The 15,379-nt window shown below is 36.5% G+C and overlaps 1 protein-coding gene and 1 long non-coding RNA gene across 2 annotated transcripts in view; one reads left to right on the plus strand and one right to left on the minus strand.

The window, feature by feature from the left end:
• LOC147760101 (uncharacterized) overlaps positions 1–15,379 on the minus strand; it is a 215,946-nt gene that overhangs the window by 41,294 nt on the left and 159,273 nt on the right. The window lies entirely within an intron of this gene.
• LOC147760103 (uncharacterized) lies at positions 9,565–15,194 on the plus strand. Its single transcript, XM_086995354.1, has 2 exons — positions 9,565–10,699; positions 14,923–15,194. The coding sequence occupies exons 1-2, from the start codon at positions 9,772–9,774 to the stop codon at positions 15,177–15,179; spliced, it is 1,185 nt and encodes a 394-aa protein (XP_086851480.1). The 5' UTR covers positions 9,565–9,771; the 3' UTR covers positions 15,180–15,194.

Here is a 15,379-nt window from a genome sequence, read left to right on the forward strand (position 1 = left end):
ACATTTAAGCCGCTTAAGTTAATTGCAATTGAGTGAGAATCCCTATGGAGATAGTTCAATCCAAAGTTAGTACAATAGGGTCTGGGAATGGTCTCTTATACCAGTACACAAGCTCGATGGTTGTGTTGTAGCAAGTTCATTTTACTTGTATGCTATCATTACTGTAGAGTAAAATAAAATAAAGATGTTCTGGGTGATCTGTCTTTTCCTGATATGCGAGGTAGGTGATCAAAATTAAGGGAAAACAGAAGCTTTATTTGTTTTTCAACATTATTCAAGGTTGCCTACTAAATGTGACGATGGTATTGACTTTTGTCTTTTGCTGACATCCGAGGTAGCAAATACGACTTAGTTATAGTCGTTCTTATTATTTATTAACTGCTTTCTTGTTGTTACTCGCGCCGCTTTCAACATTACTATTTCTACCACTTGCAAACTTTAGCGGCCTTTACCTTACATTATAAATACCATAAGATCATGTCAATCAACTCGAGTTCCACTGCAAAACACTCCCCGCTCCTGTCAATTACTAACATTACATTATAAATACCATAAGATCATGTCAATCAACTCGAGTTCCACTGCAAAACACTCCCCGCTCCTGTCAATTACTAACATTACATTATAAATACCATAAGATCATGTCAATCAACTCGAGTTACACTGCAAAACACTCCCCGCTACTGTCAATTACTAACATTACATTATAAATACCATAAGATCATGTCAATCAACTCAAGTTACTCTACAAAACACTCCCCGCTCCTGGGCCAATACCTATAAACGCCCCCCTCCCCTGCAAATAACCTGTATCCCTCCCTGCGCCCCCTCCCCCCTTTCAAAGAATCCTGGATCCGCGGGGAAGGGGGGCATGAATCCCTGTCAACTCCTGCCTTCGCTTTCTATAATGATCTCTTCACCCATCTGAAATCAGATAGGCCTACATCAAGGAGAAAACGGCACAGACCAAGAAATCTATTACGTTAATAATTTTGATTCTGTCTTTTTTCATTCTTACAAAGATTTTAAAAAATACCGTCTCATAGACATATCTGTTAAATATATCCCGACTTTTCTTTTCTTTTTTAAATTGTATAATCTTATATAGAAATGAAAAAATGAGTTAAGGAATCAAAGCCGAAAACCTATTAAATGATTAATATTTATGATACTTTTCTGTTTTTGCTTATACAAAAATTTGTAAAAATTGTGTCTCCTCGACATACATGTATCTGTTAAATATCCCACTACAATATCCCCATATAAGATAAGAGAGAGAGAGGCGGGGCGGAATTTTGCTGGAATTTTTGGTGAACTTGACCTGGGTGTGGTGTGAAAAAAATGGACATCGGCCTCAGGTCGGACTTGAAGAACAAAACAAACCAGCACAAAACAAGCACGAGCGTAATCTCCTCTCAGCTCATCTAACACACTCACGTGTTCAGATGCACCCCAGGTCAGCCTCCAAGGGTCATGTAGATACTCCCCCGCACCGATAATCCCTCTTAGTAATTTTTTTGTATTATGCGCATCGATGCGACCCCACACCGATAGATCCCCGCACCGATACTCCCCCGCACCGATACTTCCCCTCAGTAGGCCTATATCTGTAATTGTGGGGATGTAGCCTACCGGTGCGGGTTAGTATCGCTGCGGGGACGTATCGACAAGTAACCCGCCTGCCAGATAACATGCCACCAGTGGGTCACCTGCGGCTATAAACAGCAAACAGCCACTGGTGGACCACTGGTGTAGGGTCTACTGCTCGTGGTTAGCTGGTGGCTGGTTGCCGTTGGTAATGTAGCTGGTGACCGGTCCACCAGTGACCCATTCGCGATTTTCTCATCGTAATTGTTAAGTGTAGATTTTTTTTCAAATACGCGTATGCGTATTGTAATAACGTTACCTCATTTCGGCGGAAGTGTTTTTTTACCTTTGTTCACTCATTTGGGAGTGCGCAATTTCCTAGCATTTCATTGGCCTATAAAAATTTACGTGACGTAGACCTACTGCACGCGACGGCTGCACGTGACGTCTGCGTCGACCACTCTACTCCGCCTGACTGCTGCCACTGGGCTTTGATTTCACTATATTTCATGTAAAATAGGTAAGCCTAATAATATTTAAATACACTGATTGACAGATCTTTTCAATGTAGGCCTACATGTAGGAAAAATGTTGATTTATAAAACAGCTTTTTAAAAAATAAATTCTGGAAATTAGAACATTGTTATTGAGTGGAAGAAACAAAACGCGAAAGCTCCACCTAGGCCTACTATAGCCCTATAAGATATAGGTATGAAAAAAATTGATTATAAGATTCGTCTTTTGTATTTGAAAGTTTGGTATTTTTGCCTCTTGAAAAGATCGAGTCAATTAAAAGGTATACATTTTCAAAGTGTATATATTTTTAAAAAATAAAAATGTAGTTAATCAATGTGTTATGAAGGGTTTTTCTGTGGCTTTTATTTACGTAAATTTCATTTTAATAACAATTTAATAACAATTAAAATGGAAAAAACCCATAATAGATTTATGAATTATATTGATAACAATTGGAAAAAGTAAAGTTTGCATCTTAAAATAAACCTTGGAATATTACCAGTGAACATTGGCCCTTTTTCTTATGTGGTCTACCCTGAGTGTCAGAGCAACGTAAAAGCTAGCTTGCTAAATATACCTTGTGGTGGAGTCGCTTTTACTAGTAGGCCTACCTGGTATAGACCTTTTTCATCTTTTGCGGAAATACGAAGTGCGCATGACAGGAACCGCGCGCCACAGGGGTCATGGTGGTACACTGCTGTTTCCAGCATGGCAATGCTAGGTGTAAATGATGTACAAGGTGCGCATATAAAAAGGCCGTATGAAGCGTGCATTGCTTTCTGTCAAACTAAAAAGGTGGCTGAAGCACAGAAATGCGTAAACTGTAGGCAAGAAACAGCTATTTGGACGGAGAATCTAGCAATTAAATGTTTTCTTTCTCAGTATAAATACGATGCGCTGTACAACTAGACTTCACTTAAGCGTCCGAGCCTTGGCTGCACTTTCAATAGTGATGACGAACTAACGCTTCAGAGTTGACGAACTAACGCTTCAGAGTTCTTTTAAATGCTTCCGATAATAAAGATATGCGAAAGAGACTCGTTATTTTTTTATATATAAAATCAAAATGGCCAGTAGACTCGTACACAGCTTTCAAGAGTGTGGACAGGTGCGTAGGCCTACGTCTTCACAATATTACATGTATATATGCAAGCAGTGGCGATATCACCTCATTTACCGGCAGTGTCAATTCTTTACGATTTTTATGTCTTGTTTGAAGGATGTCTTAAGGGGACTTATAGTAAAAGGACCAAAGTCATAGAAACAAAGCCCTGGGATTGTAAGTTTTAATAAAAAATTAAAACAAACTTCCCAAAAGGCCAATTAAAGACGGGGATTAAGTACAGTGTCCAACGGATGACGCTCTGGCGCCAATTTGAGGGGAAAAATGCCGTTTTCGGTATTGGGATTTTCTCTATAACCAAGACAGCTATTCAAGTGATTCAAAAGGCCTCATAAAGCTGGGTGAAAGCACTACAGCGCGGTACCAGGAAATTGTCTTTAACTATTTACTTTTGATTTTATCATCTTTTACGTTAAATCAGCCCATATTTCAATGGGTTATTCACTTTAAAAGGCGATAACTTTCAAACAAACAATTTCCTCTTAAACCCCTGATATCATGCTGTAGTCCACATTCCTAACAACAATAGGTGCAACTTTTGTAACGATCGGTTGCTCAGATAGTGAGATATACTCGGCAGCGATTCACTTATCTCGTCAATATAGAAAGCTGTTAAAACAGCCAAAAACGTTCACAGGTTGGTTAACAGGGCTTATTAGTCAAAATGCTTAGCTGGCAAATTTACCTGTTATCGGTTATACGATCAGATGGAACCATTGCTTATTGTCATCTAAAAATATTTTGTTTGGGTGCTTTGAAGGGGCAGAAAATCGTGCTTTTGTTACATTTTCCGACCACTCGTTAGGCATGTAAGCGTGCCGCCACTTTGATTGACAGCTCTGGAGAGGGTCCTAGCCTAGTGATGCCCCGTAGGGCGTCAAGGATATGTAGAAGGAAGCGCTAACAAAGGCGATTACGTTTAACCGCAATTAAGAGGTGTGAAGTTGCATTTGATCGTTTCAATGGCTCTTCCTCGGCAATCGAGTAATTTTACCTGAGATATTCCTTCTTTGTTATCGGCAAAGTGATCAGATAAAACTGTGTCGAGAGCAAGTGTCCGTCACTTGTGTTAACACGAGTTTTTTTGACGGGTAACGCTGCAGGATTATTTTGCACGACACTTGGTAATCGTCAGATCAACGGAAAAATCCAGCGATTATCTCATAGCAGTATTTCTCAAAATGCCAGCTAAGATAAAGGGGAGACGCTCAGCTGCACAAGAATCAGCGATAAAAGTGGCTGAGAGAAGGCTTTTGAGTGAAATGGCTGAGTGTGGGTGAGTTTTGAAACCACGAACGTGTTGATTGTAAAAAAGTATCTATTCAAATCTTTTGAAGCATGTAAAAGTTGCGTCGGCATTTTACCGTGGATTGCGTCTAATACTAGATCACACAGGGCACTGAATGAAGTTATCTTATGAATAAGTCTGATGTGTTGAGGTACCACGTGCGTCGTATTTATCATACCTTCCTTTTATTTTTAGGTTTGATGGGAAAGAGTTCGCAAAAGGATTAGATCATACTAGTCCCCCACCTGATACGAATAAAAGCGTTTAGAAAAGCTCTTTCCTTCAATATGTGATGTGGCCAAACAATTTTCACGGTGCATGAAGATAAACAGTTGAAGAATATCCACAATAAAATTCGGCAACACACGACTTGTTGACACTTTCTAACAACTGTCCACTGTGCCAAAGCCTGTACCCAGTAGCTACGGTTTCTTCCTCGCGATCACTGTCTGAAGACTCCGAGGGCTGTTCTAAGTCCTTCAGTATCTTACGAGCGCTCGCTCCAGGTAGATTCTCTCTCTCGTCATCCGACTCAACAAATACCGGTTTTCCCCAACCGCCGCGCATACTCTCTTTCAAAATTTTCTTTCTTTCCTCTGGAAATGGCTTTTTAACACGAACTTTTCTCTTCCCCATAGCGTACTCGACTTCTTCACTGCTTAGCTGATGTAAGACTTATGACCTATTACCGCACACGTAATCGGCTTATAACTCATTACCTATGCTCCGCCCCCCTCATGGCAACGGCCCTTAGCAACAGAGGCGTGGCTTAGTTGTCAGCCTGACTGGGGCGCGTGCCGGTTGAAAAACTCATCAAAAGACACATTTTGCGGTGCAAATTCAAAATAATTATTACAGCCAACGTTAGATACTTTTTTGATTAATAGAAACACACAAAAAACTCAAAAACATGATTTTAAGCGTAGTTAACCCTATCTGTCCCCTTAAGAGATTTTTGAAGTGATAAAATGAAAAGATTCCCTGCATTGTTTGACTCGTACCTGTATACTGTGTATACAGGTAAAACTGACACGCAGATCGTCCGTCGGTGAACTGATTAAATCGTTTGGTACCTGATAAGGCATCAGGTGTTACTTGTTCAATTGTTCGGTAAGGGGGGCGGCCACAACTACGACCTTTCCCCTGTAATTAAAACCTTCTAATTTTAACTGTTAAATAGGTGAGACAGGAATATTCGAGTCTTTCCCAGAAGATAATCAAAGTTTACCGTGTCTTACTCTAGTATATGTACAAAATTTACGACAGGTAAAAATGTCAGACTTTCGGTCTGACATGTGAAAATTTTGTCAAACTGAAACAAAACCGTCAGGTAAAAACAAAATTATAGCAAGAGGCCAAATTATTTGATTTTTAAATGTTTTCGTGCGTATTTTCATCGTTTTCAATCAAAGACAATAAAATCATTCAAATAAAGTGTTTTCCACACATTTCATACTTTTCAACTATCTAAGACAGTTAAATATACGTAGGCCTACTTTAATACTAAGCATATTTGTATTACTTTACAAATACGATTATTTTTATTATCCATTTTGTCTTTACCATACATGTATTATGTACGTGTAGCTTACAGAAAGGCTTTTCTGCATTTTTTTTGGAAATATATGCCCATTGAATTTTCCAATTCTCTTATCATTGAGTTCAGAAATAAATAACTTTTTATTTTGCCGATAACGCGTTCAACAAGAGCCGATGTAATTTCTTCTTCGTATGTCTCTGTTGATCTTGATAATATGAGCCCAGTTTGTACAAATCAGTAATACGTATACGGGACTGGATACATAATAATAAAAATTTTATTAACGTCTCACGTTAAAAAAATAGAACCTACCCTACAAAGCGTTATGAGAGACTAAAACCTGTGATAGGCTTACTACATTTAAAATGATCACTTATCAATAAAACACACACAAAAAGGATATTACATACAAAACTTTTCAAACCTCTTTGTTGTTACACAAAAAGTCGTGAAAATTCTTGATTTTTTTGTAAGTAGAATCCCCGTGTAAAACTTCACAGCTTTTACTTTCTTTTTCCATAATCTCATGCTTGAAGTATTTTCTTTATTTTTAGGGCCGGCCGGCCTATTCTTCAATTTTTTCTTCAGATCTTTATGTTTTTTTTTCTCACATTGTTTACCCCCGAGTTCTAATTGCCGATAGTTCGTTATATCCGTTGATTAACTAAGCATTTCTGTTTTTTATTAAAGCACCGTTGATCTCCTAATATTATAGTTTTTCTTCCCGCCTTCAAAGTGTTCAGCGCAAACGTGGTCCCCTGCTTTTGATCCAAACCTGCTATATTTTCCTTTCTTTCTACCATATTTTTCATTCTTACGGGTTTGTTGGGAACTTATTAAACCTCATGTGTCGATCTCGCTTACTGTTATTGTAGCAGCGGGACAAAAAGCACGTAAACCCAGCCATGGTTTTTAGCACCGCTCTAAGTGTTTCGACGTAGCTGGGCTCCCCTACCCACAATGCAATTTCCATTTCCGGAAAAGATGAAAAAGGTCTATTGCTACTATGGGTTATATATGAAATCAAGATCGAGCTGGCAATACAGGAATCTAGAACCTAGGGTAATGTGGTCCTGCCTAGCTGAATATTATTATTAAAATATCGGCAAAACGTCTGACATATGTAATGACTTGAAAACTGCGCTGCACTCCAACGAGACAGATGCGACTAATTGCTCACTCAATTTAGTAGTTGTGATCGCCACCTTTATTTCGTATTTCAATTTATTAAACCCTTGACCCCAACGGCTCATCAGAATGGAATACAGTAACAATATAAAGTCATATCAATGAACTACCACTACAACAAAAACTACTACTGATATAAATATAAATAATAATAACAATAATTCATTATACTGACGCTAATCTTAGCTCCGATGCACATTGTAGGTATTTCCCGAAGTCGCTAAATTGTGAGACATTGTTAAGTGATAATAATTTATTTAGTTTGAAGACTGCGAGCTTTTTGACATTTTAACATATATATATATATATAGATATGAAGCCAGGGATCTTCTCTTGAAATAGTATTTATTTCAAAACATTTGCACATCACGGTCTCCTCTGTATTCACAGCAGCGAGGCGGCTCGTTTAAATTCTCAAGAGACTCGCTTAAATTTGTTAAAATAAATAAATAAATAAAACCCTCGCTGAGATAAACTACTACTAACAGTATTTTTTTATTCAGGTTAACTGAAAATTATAAAGATGGTGAAGTAGCCATTAATTTCCTACGGATCATGTAGAAAGGTGATGAATAAGACAATGTATGGAAAAATTGGTCGTTTATAACTGACCAAATATGTCTAGAGATAATACAGTTTACATTCAAGTTGACCACCAATATCTGGCATATGTATGCATATTTGTAATGTTAAGATTTTTCATGTTTTTAAAAAGGCAAATAATTAAATTAAGACTAGACATAAGGAAGTGCACATGGCGCATTTTGGTAGTCATTTTAACGTATTTTCATTAATTCCAATCTGATTTCTTTACTGATGAATTATTCGTATTATGGTTTTCAGAGATCGTTTCATCTTCACCACCCTCCTGCAGATAAAAGCTATGCTGAAGAATAACATTATTGTTCTTACAAGGTTAGAGCAAAGATTGAAACAGAACAGAAGTCCTGATGACAATATTGTCTCAACTGACGAGTTTGCATTTCCTATGGAGACTAGAGAAGATGTGGCAAGGGTTGAAAACATACTTAAAGATAAGCATAATGAAATTACTGGTAAGTAAAAAAAATAATAGTGTGATTAAAATTAATGTAGTGATTGTTGTGCTGAAGCTACATATGGAAAAAATAATAAGTTGATTTTTAAAATAGTGGTTATTTGATAAATGATTAATATGACATTTTAATCTGAACACTTATCATTTGTTGTATGTATATATATAAATGTGCTTTACTTATTAAGAATATTTTATATTTATTTCAAAGGTCAAACCACCTTGCCACACTGGGAGGGTTTTCCTCCAAGGAAATGGTACAGTGTAGATAGGATCATGTCTACTATTTTTAAAACTAACATATTGCATGCCAGTGTAACTGGATTGGGAAGTGCGGAAAGGTTGCACTAAAAAACCTGACCTTTACAAAAGCAATGGAATGTCTGCATTTCGTAAAGATCAAATAATGTTTGCTCAGATATATTTTTACATATTAATTGTATTATTATGATCCTGAAGTAAAGTTACAGTTCAAAATATAAAGGTTGTTTCTTCTGAACAACTTTGTCTTTTTAAGGTTTTTACATATATTCTCTTAAGGATAAACGCATATCAACCTATTTCTGTCCTTTGATGAGACCATTCCGTTTTGTAACTCCTTTTTGAACCATTTTTGTTTACTGTCCAATTTAGCACTGTTAAGATAGGAGGATTAAGTTAAGTTTTTTATATTTTCACAGATGCAGGTAGATCGAGAGCTACCGTCGTACCGAGGCTGAATAAGACACATGCATCAAATTGTGGCTCAAAAATGCGCATGATAGGGATGGCGGCAGAAAATTGAGGGAAATAAAAACAAGGAAAAAATGAGGTAAATAAACACACTGGACAAAAGAAGTGTCACCCCCTGCAGAGTAATGAAAGTTATAATGCCTGGGTCTACTCTTAATATGACTAATGAGTATAAAACCGCTGTACCATGTTTTTTTTTTTTTTTTGTGAATTTTGATGTTTATAAAATGATACCAGGAGCATATCATTCCAGAGTCATTTATCTCCCCCAAAGTATTGGTTCACTTCTATTGTCCAGTGTGTGTAAAAAATAAAATAAAATAAAATAAAATAAAATAAAATAAAATAAAAATCACTGTTAAAGGTGATAACTGTGAAGAGAAATATTAGTTTTACGCATATCTATTTTATCTGATATTAAATTATTATTTTCCAGTTACCTTTGTAGGGCATTTCTTTTGTGCGTCTATAGTTTTGCTATAAAAAAATACCGGAAGTCGTGTTGCGCAAAGGATTATGGTCTATATGAATGAGGAGCCATTTTCTTCATCAACCAGGAAGTAACAGGACGGAGATTGTGGGATAATGTTGAACATATTTGACAAAGAAAGAGATATGATCTGACCGACTTGTAGGTATATGGAGCAAGTGTTTATGTTACTGTGATCTCCAAGCTGCAGCACCAGAAGTAAACATAAAGTTTAGCAATCGCTGACAGAAATATTACAGGATCTACTGTCGGAATGGAAGCCATGTTAGGGCAGTCTAGACGAGGTGTAAATCCAAGATCAGGACAGGTGACAGTACAGACACAACCTCCATTAGCTGAACAGGAAACAAATACAACATCAGCTACACATCCTAATGTTTTCTTAGACAAGGCAGAATGTGTGCGTTCCTTCAGTCCTAAACTGGAAGATGATAGAGGAATATTCATAACTGGGTTAGCCATAGATAAGGAACACATGTTTGTTGTGGATAATGAAAACAACAGAACAAAAGTATTCACACATGAAGGACAATTTAAGTTTAACATTAATGTAAACAATCCATGGGATGTGGCTGTGTCACAGACTGGTCACCTGTATATAACATTACGGGGTGACAGATGTGTCCAAGTGTACTCCACCAGAGGTCAGCAGGTGACAACCATGGGTCAGGGTCTACTGAAGTTACCACTGGGTATTACACTGAACAGACAAGGTCATGTGATGGTTTGTGACAGTGAAAAGAAGTCCATCTTCACATTCCATGCAGACAGTGGACAGCTCCTGAACACTATTCCACTCAGTATGTGTGGAAACCCAATGTACATCACAGTGAACAGTGTGAATGATAACATTGTGATATCAGACTGGGGACACTGTGTACATGTGCTGTCACCTACTGGTGATCATCTGTACCAGTATGACGGCGGCAGAGAAGACAGTGAACTGTGGTATCCACGTGGAGTGTGCACAGACAGCTATGGTCACATCTTCATTGCTGACTATTATAACCACAGGATAGTGACACTGAGTCCACAGGGACAGTTTATCAGATACATTGTCACTGAGGATGATGGGTTGAAGTATCCCACTGCAGTAGTCATCAACCCTGCTACTGGTCAGCTGGTGGTGGTAGAGGTGAGAGGCAATGTTAAGACATTCCAGTACATTGAACTGAAACAAGGTGAGTAACATGTATTAACTGTGGATAGATATGATTATTATGTAAAATATTTGAAAGTTAATTAGTCTTACAATGTTTTTATCCATAAATATGTTTGCCTTTATTTCAATAAAAAAAACTTTTAAGCAAATTTAAATTCAGTAAGCACACAGCTGTGCTTTAGTAAAAATGTATGTAGAGTGGAGACATTTTCTATAGTTAATACTTTACTGTTACTGACCAATTTCCATGAACCCATTATAGTGATTAGGATTTTTAATAATGATGAATAACTCTTTTTAATGGAATTTATAGTATGCTTTATTTGTATTTTTATTAAGTCACAAGAAAAACATCTTACATTGTTTAATCCCTGAACTTCTTGTCCATTTGTCAGTGAAGAACAACTCAAATCTCACAACAGAACAGTCCAATTCTTCATATTCTTCATCTTGTAGCTGTTCATGAAAGCTTAGATATACCTAAATTCTCAAATGTACTTTGTCAAGTTTCTTGATGTCTTACCACTTCTAGATTCAAAGACATTTCATCACCAGTTTGTTGTTAACACACACAAATAAATTAAATGTTGAAGTACTTTGGATGATACCTTATTTTCCTGACTTTATGGATTGTTCTTTGCAAACAAAACTAGCAGACGACCATTTTTCATGAAATGGAACTACTTTTCACAGGAAGTAGTGTATTCATACACAACAGTGACCTTGGGTTTGGAATACAAAAAAAATAGTACATGCATTCATACTGTCACAGCATGCAAATTATAATGAAATATACAAAACTAAACACATTTTTATGTAACACAAGTTAAATGCATTTTTATTTATTTATTTATATTATTATTATTATTATTATTATTATTATTATTATACTGGATAAAAACATTGATGAAATGGTTTTGACCACCTTTTTGGACTTTTTAAACTTCATATGCTGATGGACCCACATATTTATGTCAAAGGCCCCGACCAAATCTAGTCCCATGCATAAAAAGCCCAGACCCCATGTTTATTACGCCCTGGCTGGGCCCATTCTTTATGGTGTTTGTTTTGTTAACAGCATAATGGGCAAGTTAATTGACCAAGTTAATTGGCCAAGCTGCCAGTTTGTTTGTATGGCATGTGCAGGGGATGTCTTATAGAATAATAAAATCAGACAGAATATGCTGTGATTACTAAATAAAATAGATGGGGGGGGGGGGGGGGGGGGGGGTAGGAGACACCAAGGGGCTCATGATTATAAATACCATAGCATTAATAATAATGGTTACATATGCACAACTCCTTTCTTATGTTTAAGTCATATCATGGTAAATTTATCTTATTATCACGCAGGTGTAATATTTGGCCTTATCAACTATGTTTTTCATTGCATTAACAAAAATAAGTAAAATGTGTACAAAAGCCTGTTTCAGCAAAATGGTTTAAAATAATTTTTACTCAGAACATATCTTTGGAAGAACCTGCTAGGGGAGAAGACATATATGTTGTGGGAATTATACACCAATATCATATTCACCATAAATCATTGACATAAAGAGCTAGTGCATCATATTTATGACCTAAGTTGAAAATGACCCATCGTAACAGCTAGGAATAGGTACTTTTTGGACACATAATTGGCCATATTTTTGTAAATTGTAGTCCGATTATTATAATTCTTTTTTTATTTTGCTCCTATGAACAGTCTCTTTGATATCAGTCTATCAGCAATCTCTAATCATAAATTGTTAATTTATCAGACACTTGTAACATTAACCACATTTAATTGTTCACCCTGATTGTGAAACAGCCGCCTGCTCCAAATGTACTTGGTCTGCTCCAAATTAAAAAAAAAATCTGGATGTTGATAAAATTTATTCTGAACAGCCAGGCAGATTCAGTACAATGGCATATGTATTTGTAGGTTGATAAGTTATTAACTAAAGAAACAAAAAACAACAAAAACTTCCTGTAATAATCATAATAGTGATACATGATACATGTATGATGATACATTTCACCATGTTATGATGCAAACACCATCAAATGGAAACAAAAATTAACTTGTTATTAAACCAACTCAACAAATGTTTGTGCCAAGCAGATATTTAGCATTGTACAATGTACATGTATTTCAGGAACTGCTCAGAATTATGCTGATTGCCATTTCAAGTCCTATTTCAAGTCTTAATTAAACAAACATCAATGTCGCCTACAAAACTGATACAACTGCACCAAATATCTTTTGCTATATGAAATACTTGTTGAAATGATGTTTTCAATAGAACTTATTTTTTATTTTATCTTTTTATTTAATCATGAGAAAAACTTTCTAAAATGTTGATTCCCATTTCTTAGTATTATCATTATGCTTCACATATATATCAAGGCTGTTGCAATGTTTTTTTAAACTAGTAAACAAAATCTCTTACACTGCTACAGCACATCATCTGCTAGCAACAATTTTTACATCTGATGGTTTTTAGAAGCTATACTGTCCCTGTGATTCATCGGCTAATATTGTTTTTATCTCAAGGTCAAACAGCCCAAAATCTCCTAAAAATGGGGGTTTAAAAAATATATATATGTTTGTGCCAATTTTAAGAAACTACACCGACCTAAGTGGGGGGATTACATTTTGGGACTTCATCTTCGGGAGTTTGGGGTCAATCGGTGCATTTTCACAGGAGAGGCAGCCGTTAGATGCCAAAACTGAAAACTCTCTATTAAACCAGAACCCTTAATACAAGAAACCTATTGTTTTTTGCATTACGTAGAGCTTGTCAAGCTCAATTGATACGTACTGGGGTTGGAATCCATTTTTTTGTTTGTTTTTGATATGTAAGTTAGGAGTTGTGCTATATAAAAAAGTACTTTTCAATATTCAGTAGTGAAGCAAAATGTGAAATACTCAAAAACTGGCAGAGATACACCCATGGTTACTATTGACCTTGAATAAGAAGTCACATACTGGCAGCCAAACTGTGACCTTGAAATTGACCTTTGACCTACTTTTCATCATGTACTAAGTCTTGCAAATTTTTTGCCTCTTTTATCTGCAAAAATGGCAGAGGTACACTTATAGTTACTATTGACCTTGAATAGGAAGTCATATATACTGGCAATCTTACTCTGCGCTGCTTTGTAATCTGGAACATAGTAAATCTTACACGTCAGACTTTGTGTGCAAATCGACTTTGTGATTTCTGATAAATGTCTGTATACCTCTCTTTGTTCTTCAGCAGTGATTCAGTATCCAGATTACACACCCTTTTTATCTATCTATTTTACTCAAAGTTTGTTTTACCCTGATATAAATAACGCACCATAGTATTTTTGGGAATTTCTCAATTCAATTAAATTCAAAATTTTTAATTTAGCTGCGATTTATCGACTTTTGTCATCGTGAAAATATGAGATTTTACATAACACACTAATACCCAATGCATTTTCCATTTGAAAAAAAAAAAAAACATTTCCACCAACTTAGAGTAGGTATGAGGGAGTTTTTGTGCAGGGGCGGAGCGATAAGGGGGAGTATCGGTGCAGGAAAATATAAGTACAGGAAGTATTGGTGCGGGAAATTTAAACTGTGATGTACCTTATACACATGTAGGTACTGGGAATTGTCGGCGCTGGGGTTGTATAGGTATAATAATATGGAGGAGTATTTGTGCAGGGACTTAAAGCACAGGGGAGTATTTATCAAGGGACATACACAGATAGGTACTAGTACGGAGAGAATTGGTGCCGGGGTGTATAAGGTATGCTGCCGTTTAGTAGCAGTAGTGAAAGTGTACCAGTATTATGTTAAAAATTTGACGTTGTGACAGGAAAGGTAGTTTTAATGGTTGGATTCAAACATGGTCGTAGGTACGATCTGTACATATTTCTGTAACATAAATTGAGCACTCCAATAACCTTTTCCCAGCCTATTTTGTCTTGATATTATCCTCCTCTGTGCTGCTCCTTCATTTACTGTTTAAATTCACTTCCTTTCTTGATTGACACTCCTTCCATCATCTCATCATCATCATTTAGACATAGCTGTTCAGTCTTGCTACTACTCACCTCCATCCTGTTACTCTCAAGCACATATGCAGGCATCCACCTCTCTAGATTTTCTCTCGCTTCCTCTCTGCTATCGCTTCACAATAAATATATATAACATCTGCAAACATCATCGTTCACCTTATCCATGAGTCCTTTTGTCAATCTGAAGCATAACATTTGTATTACCAGGTGAGTTTAATGAACGGCTTCAACGGTTGTGTGAAAGTGGTAAGATTCCAGTATACCGACAGCGAGTAGCTATTGTTGGACCTTACGGTGTGGGAAAGACTCATCTCGCCAAGCGCCTCATCCATGAGGAATATATCAAAGAAGAAGATGCAAATACAACTGGCGTGAATATATACCGCCATAGGTGTGTTGTCCATAAAGCTGGCCGATCCTGTTGGATCAGAGGAAAAGGTACGCAGAATATAGGAAAACGTTAGACATGCACATGTGGAATTTGTTTATAAAGAATACAAAGAACAGAAGATATAACATTTTCAATGAAAAAGTACCTAAATAAGTGGTGCCTTTGTATTGTTATCAATCAATTGACATACATAACACTTTACAATCTACTACTACAGCCCATTGATTATTTTTTAACTGGGTACAAACACGATAATATCATTTTCTGTAAAAA

Source organism: Lingula anatina, chromosome 9, assembly GCF_051362555.1.
Source record: "Lingula anatina isolate TDL-2025a chromosome 9, LinAna3.0, whole genome shotgun sequence".
NCBI lineage: Eukaryota > Metazoa > Brachiopoda > Lingulata > Lingulida > Lingulidae > Lingula > Lingula anatina.

Excerpts from the sequence above, each read along its gene's own strand:
- LOC147760103 (XM_086995354.1), top strand. The coding sequence starts at position 9,772 with ATGGAAGCCATGTTAGGGCAGTCTAGACGAGGTGTAAATCCAAGATCA. Across the intron at positions 10,700-14,922 it reads GTACATTGAACTGAAACAAG|GTGAGTTTAATGAACGGCTT; the intron begins GTGAGTAACATG and ends TTGTATTACCAG.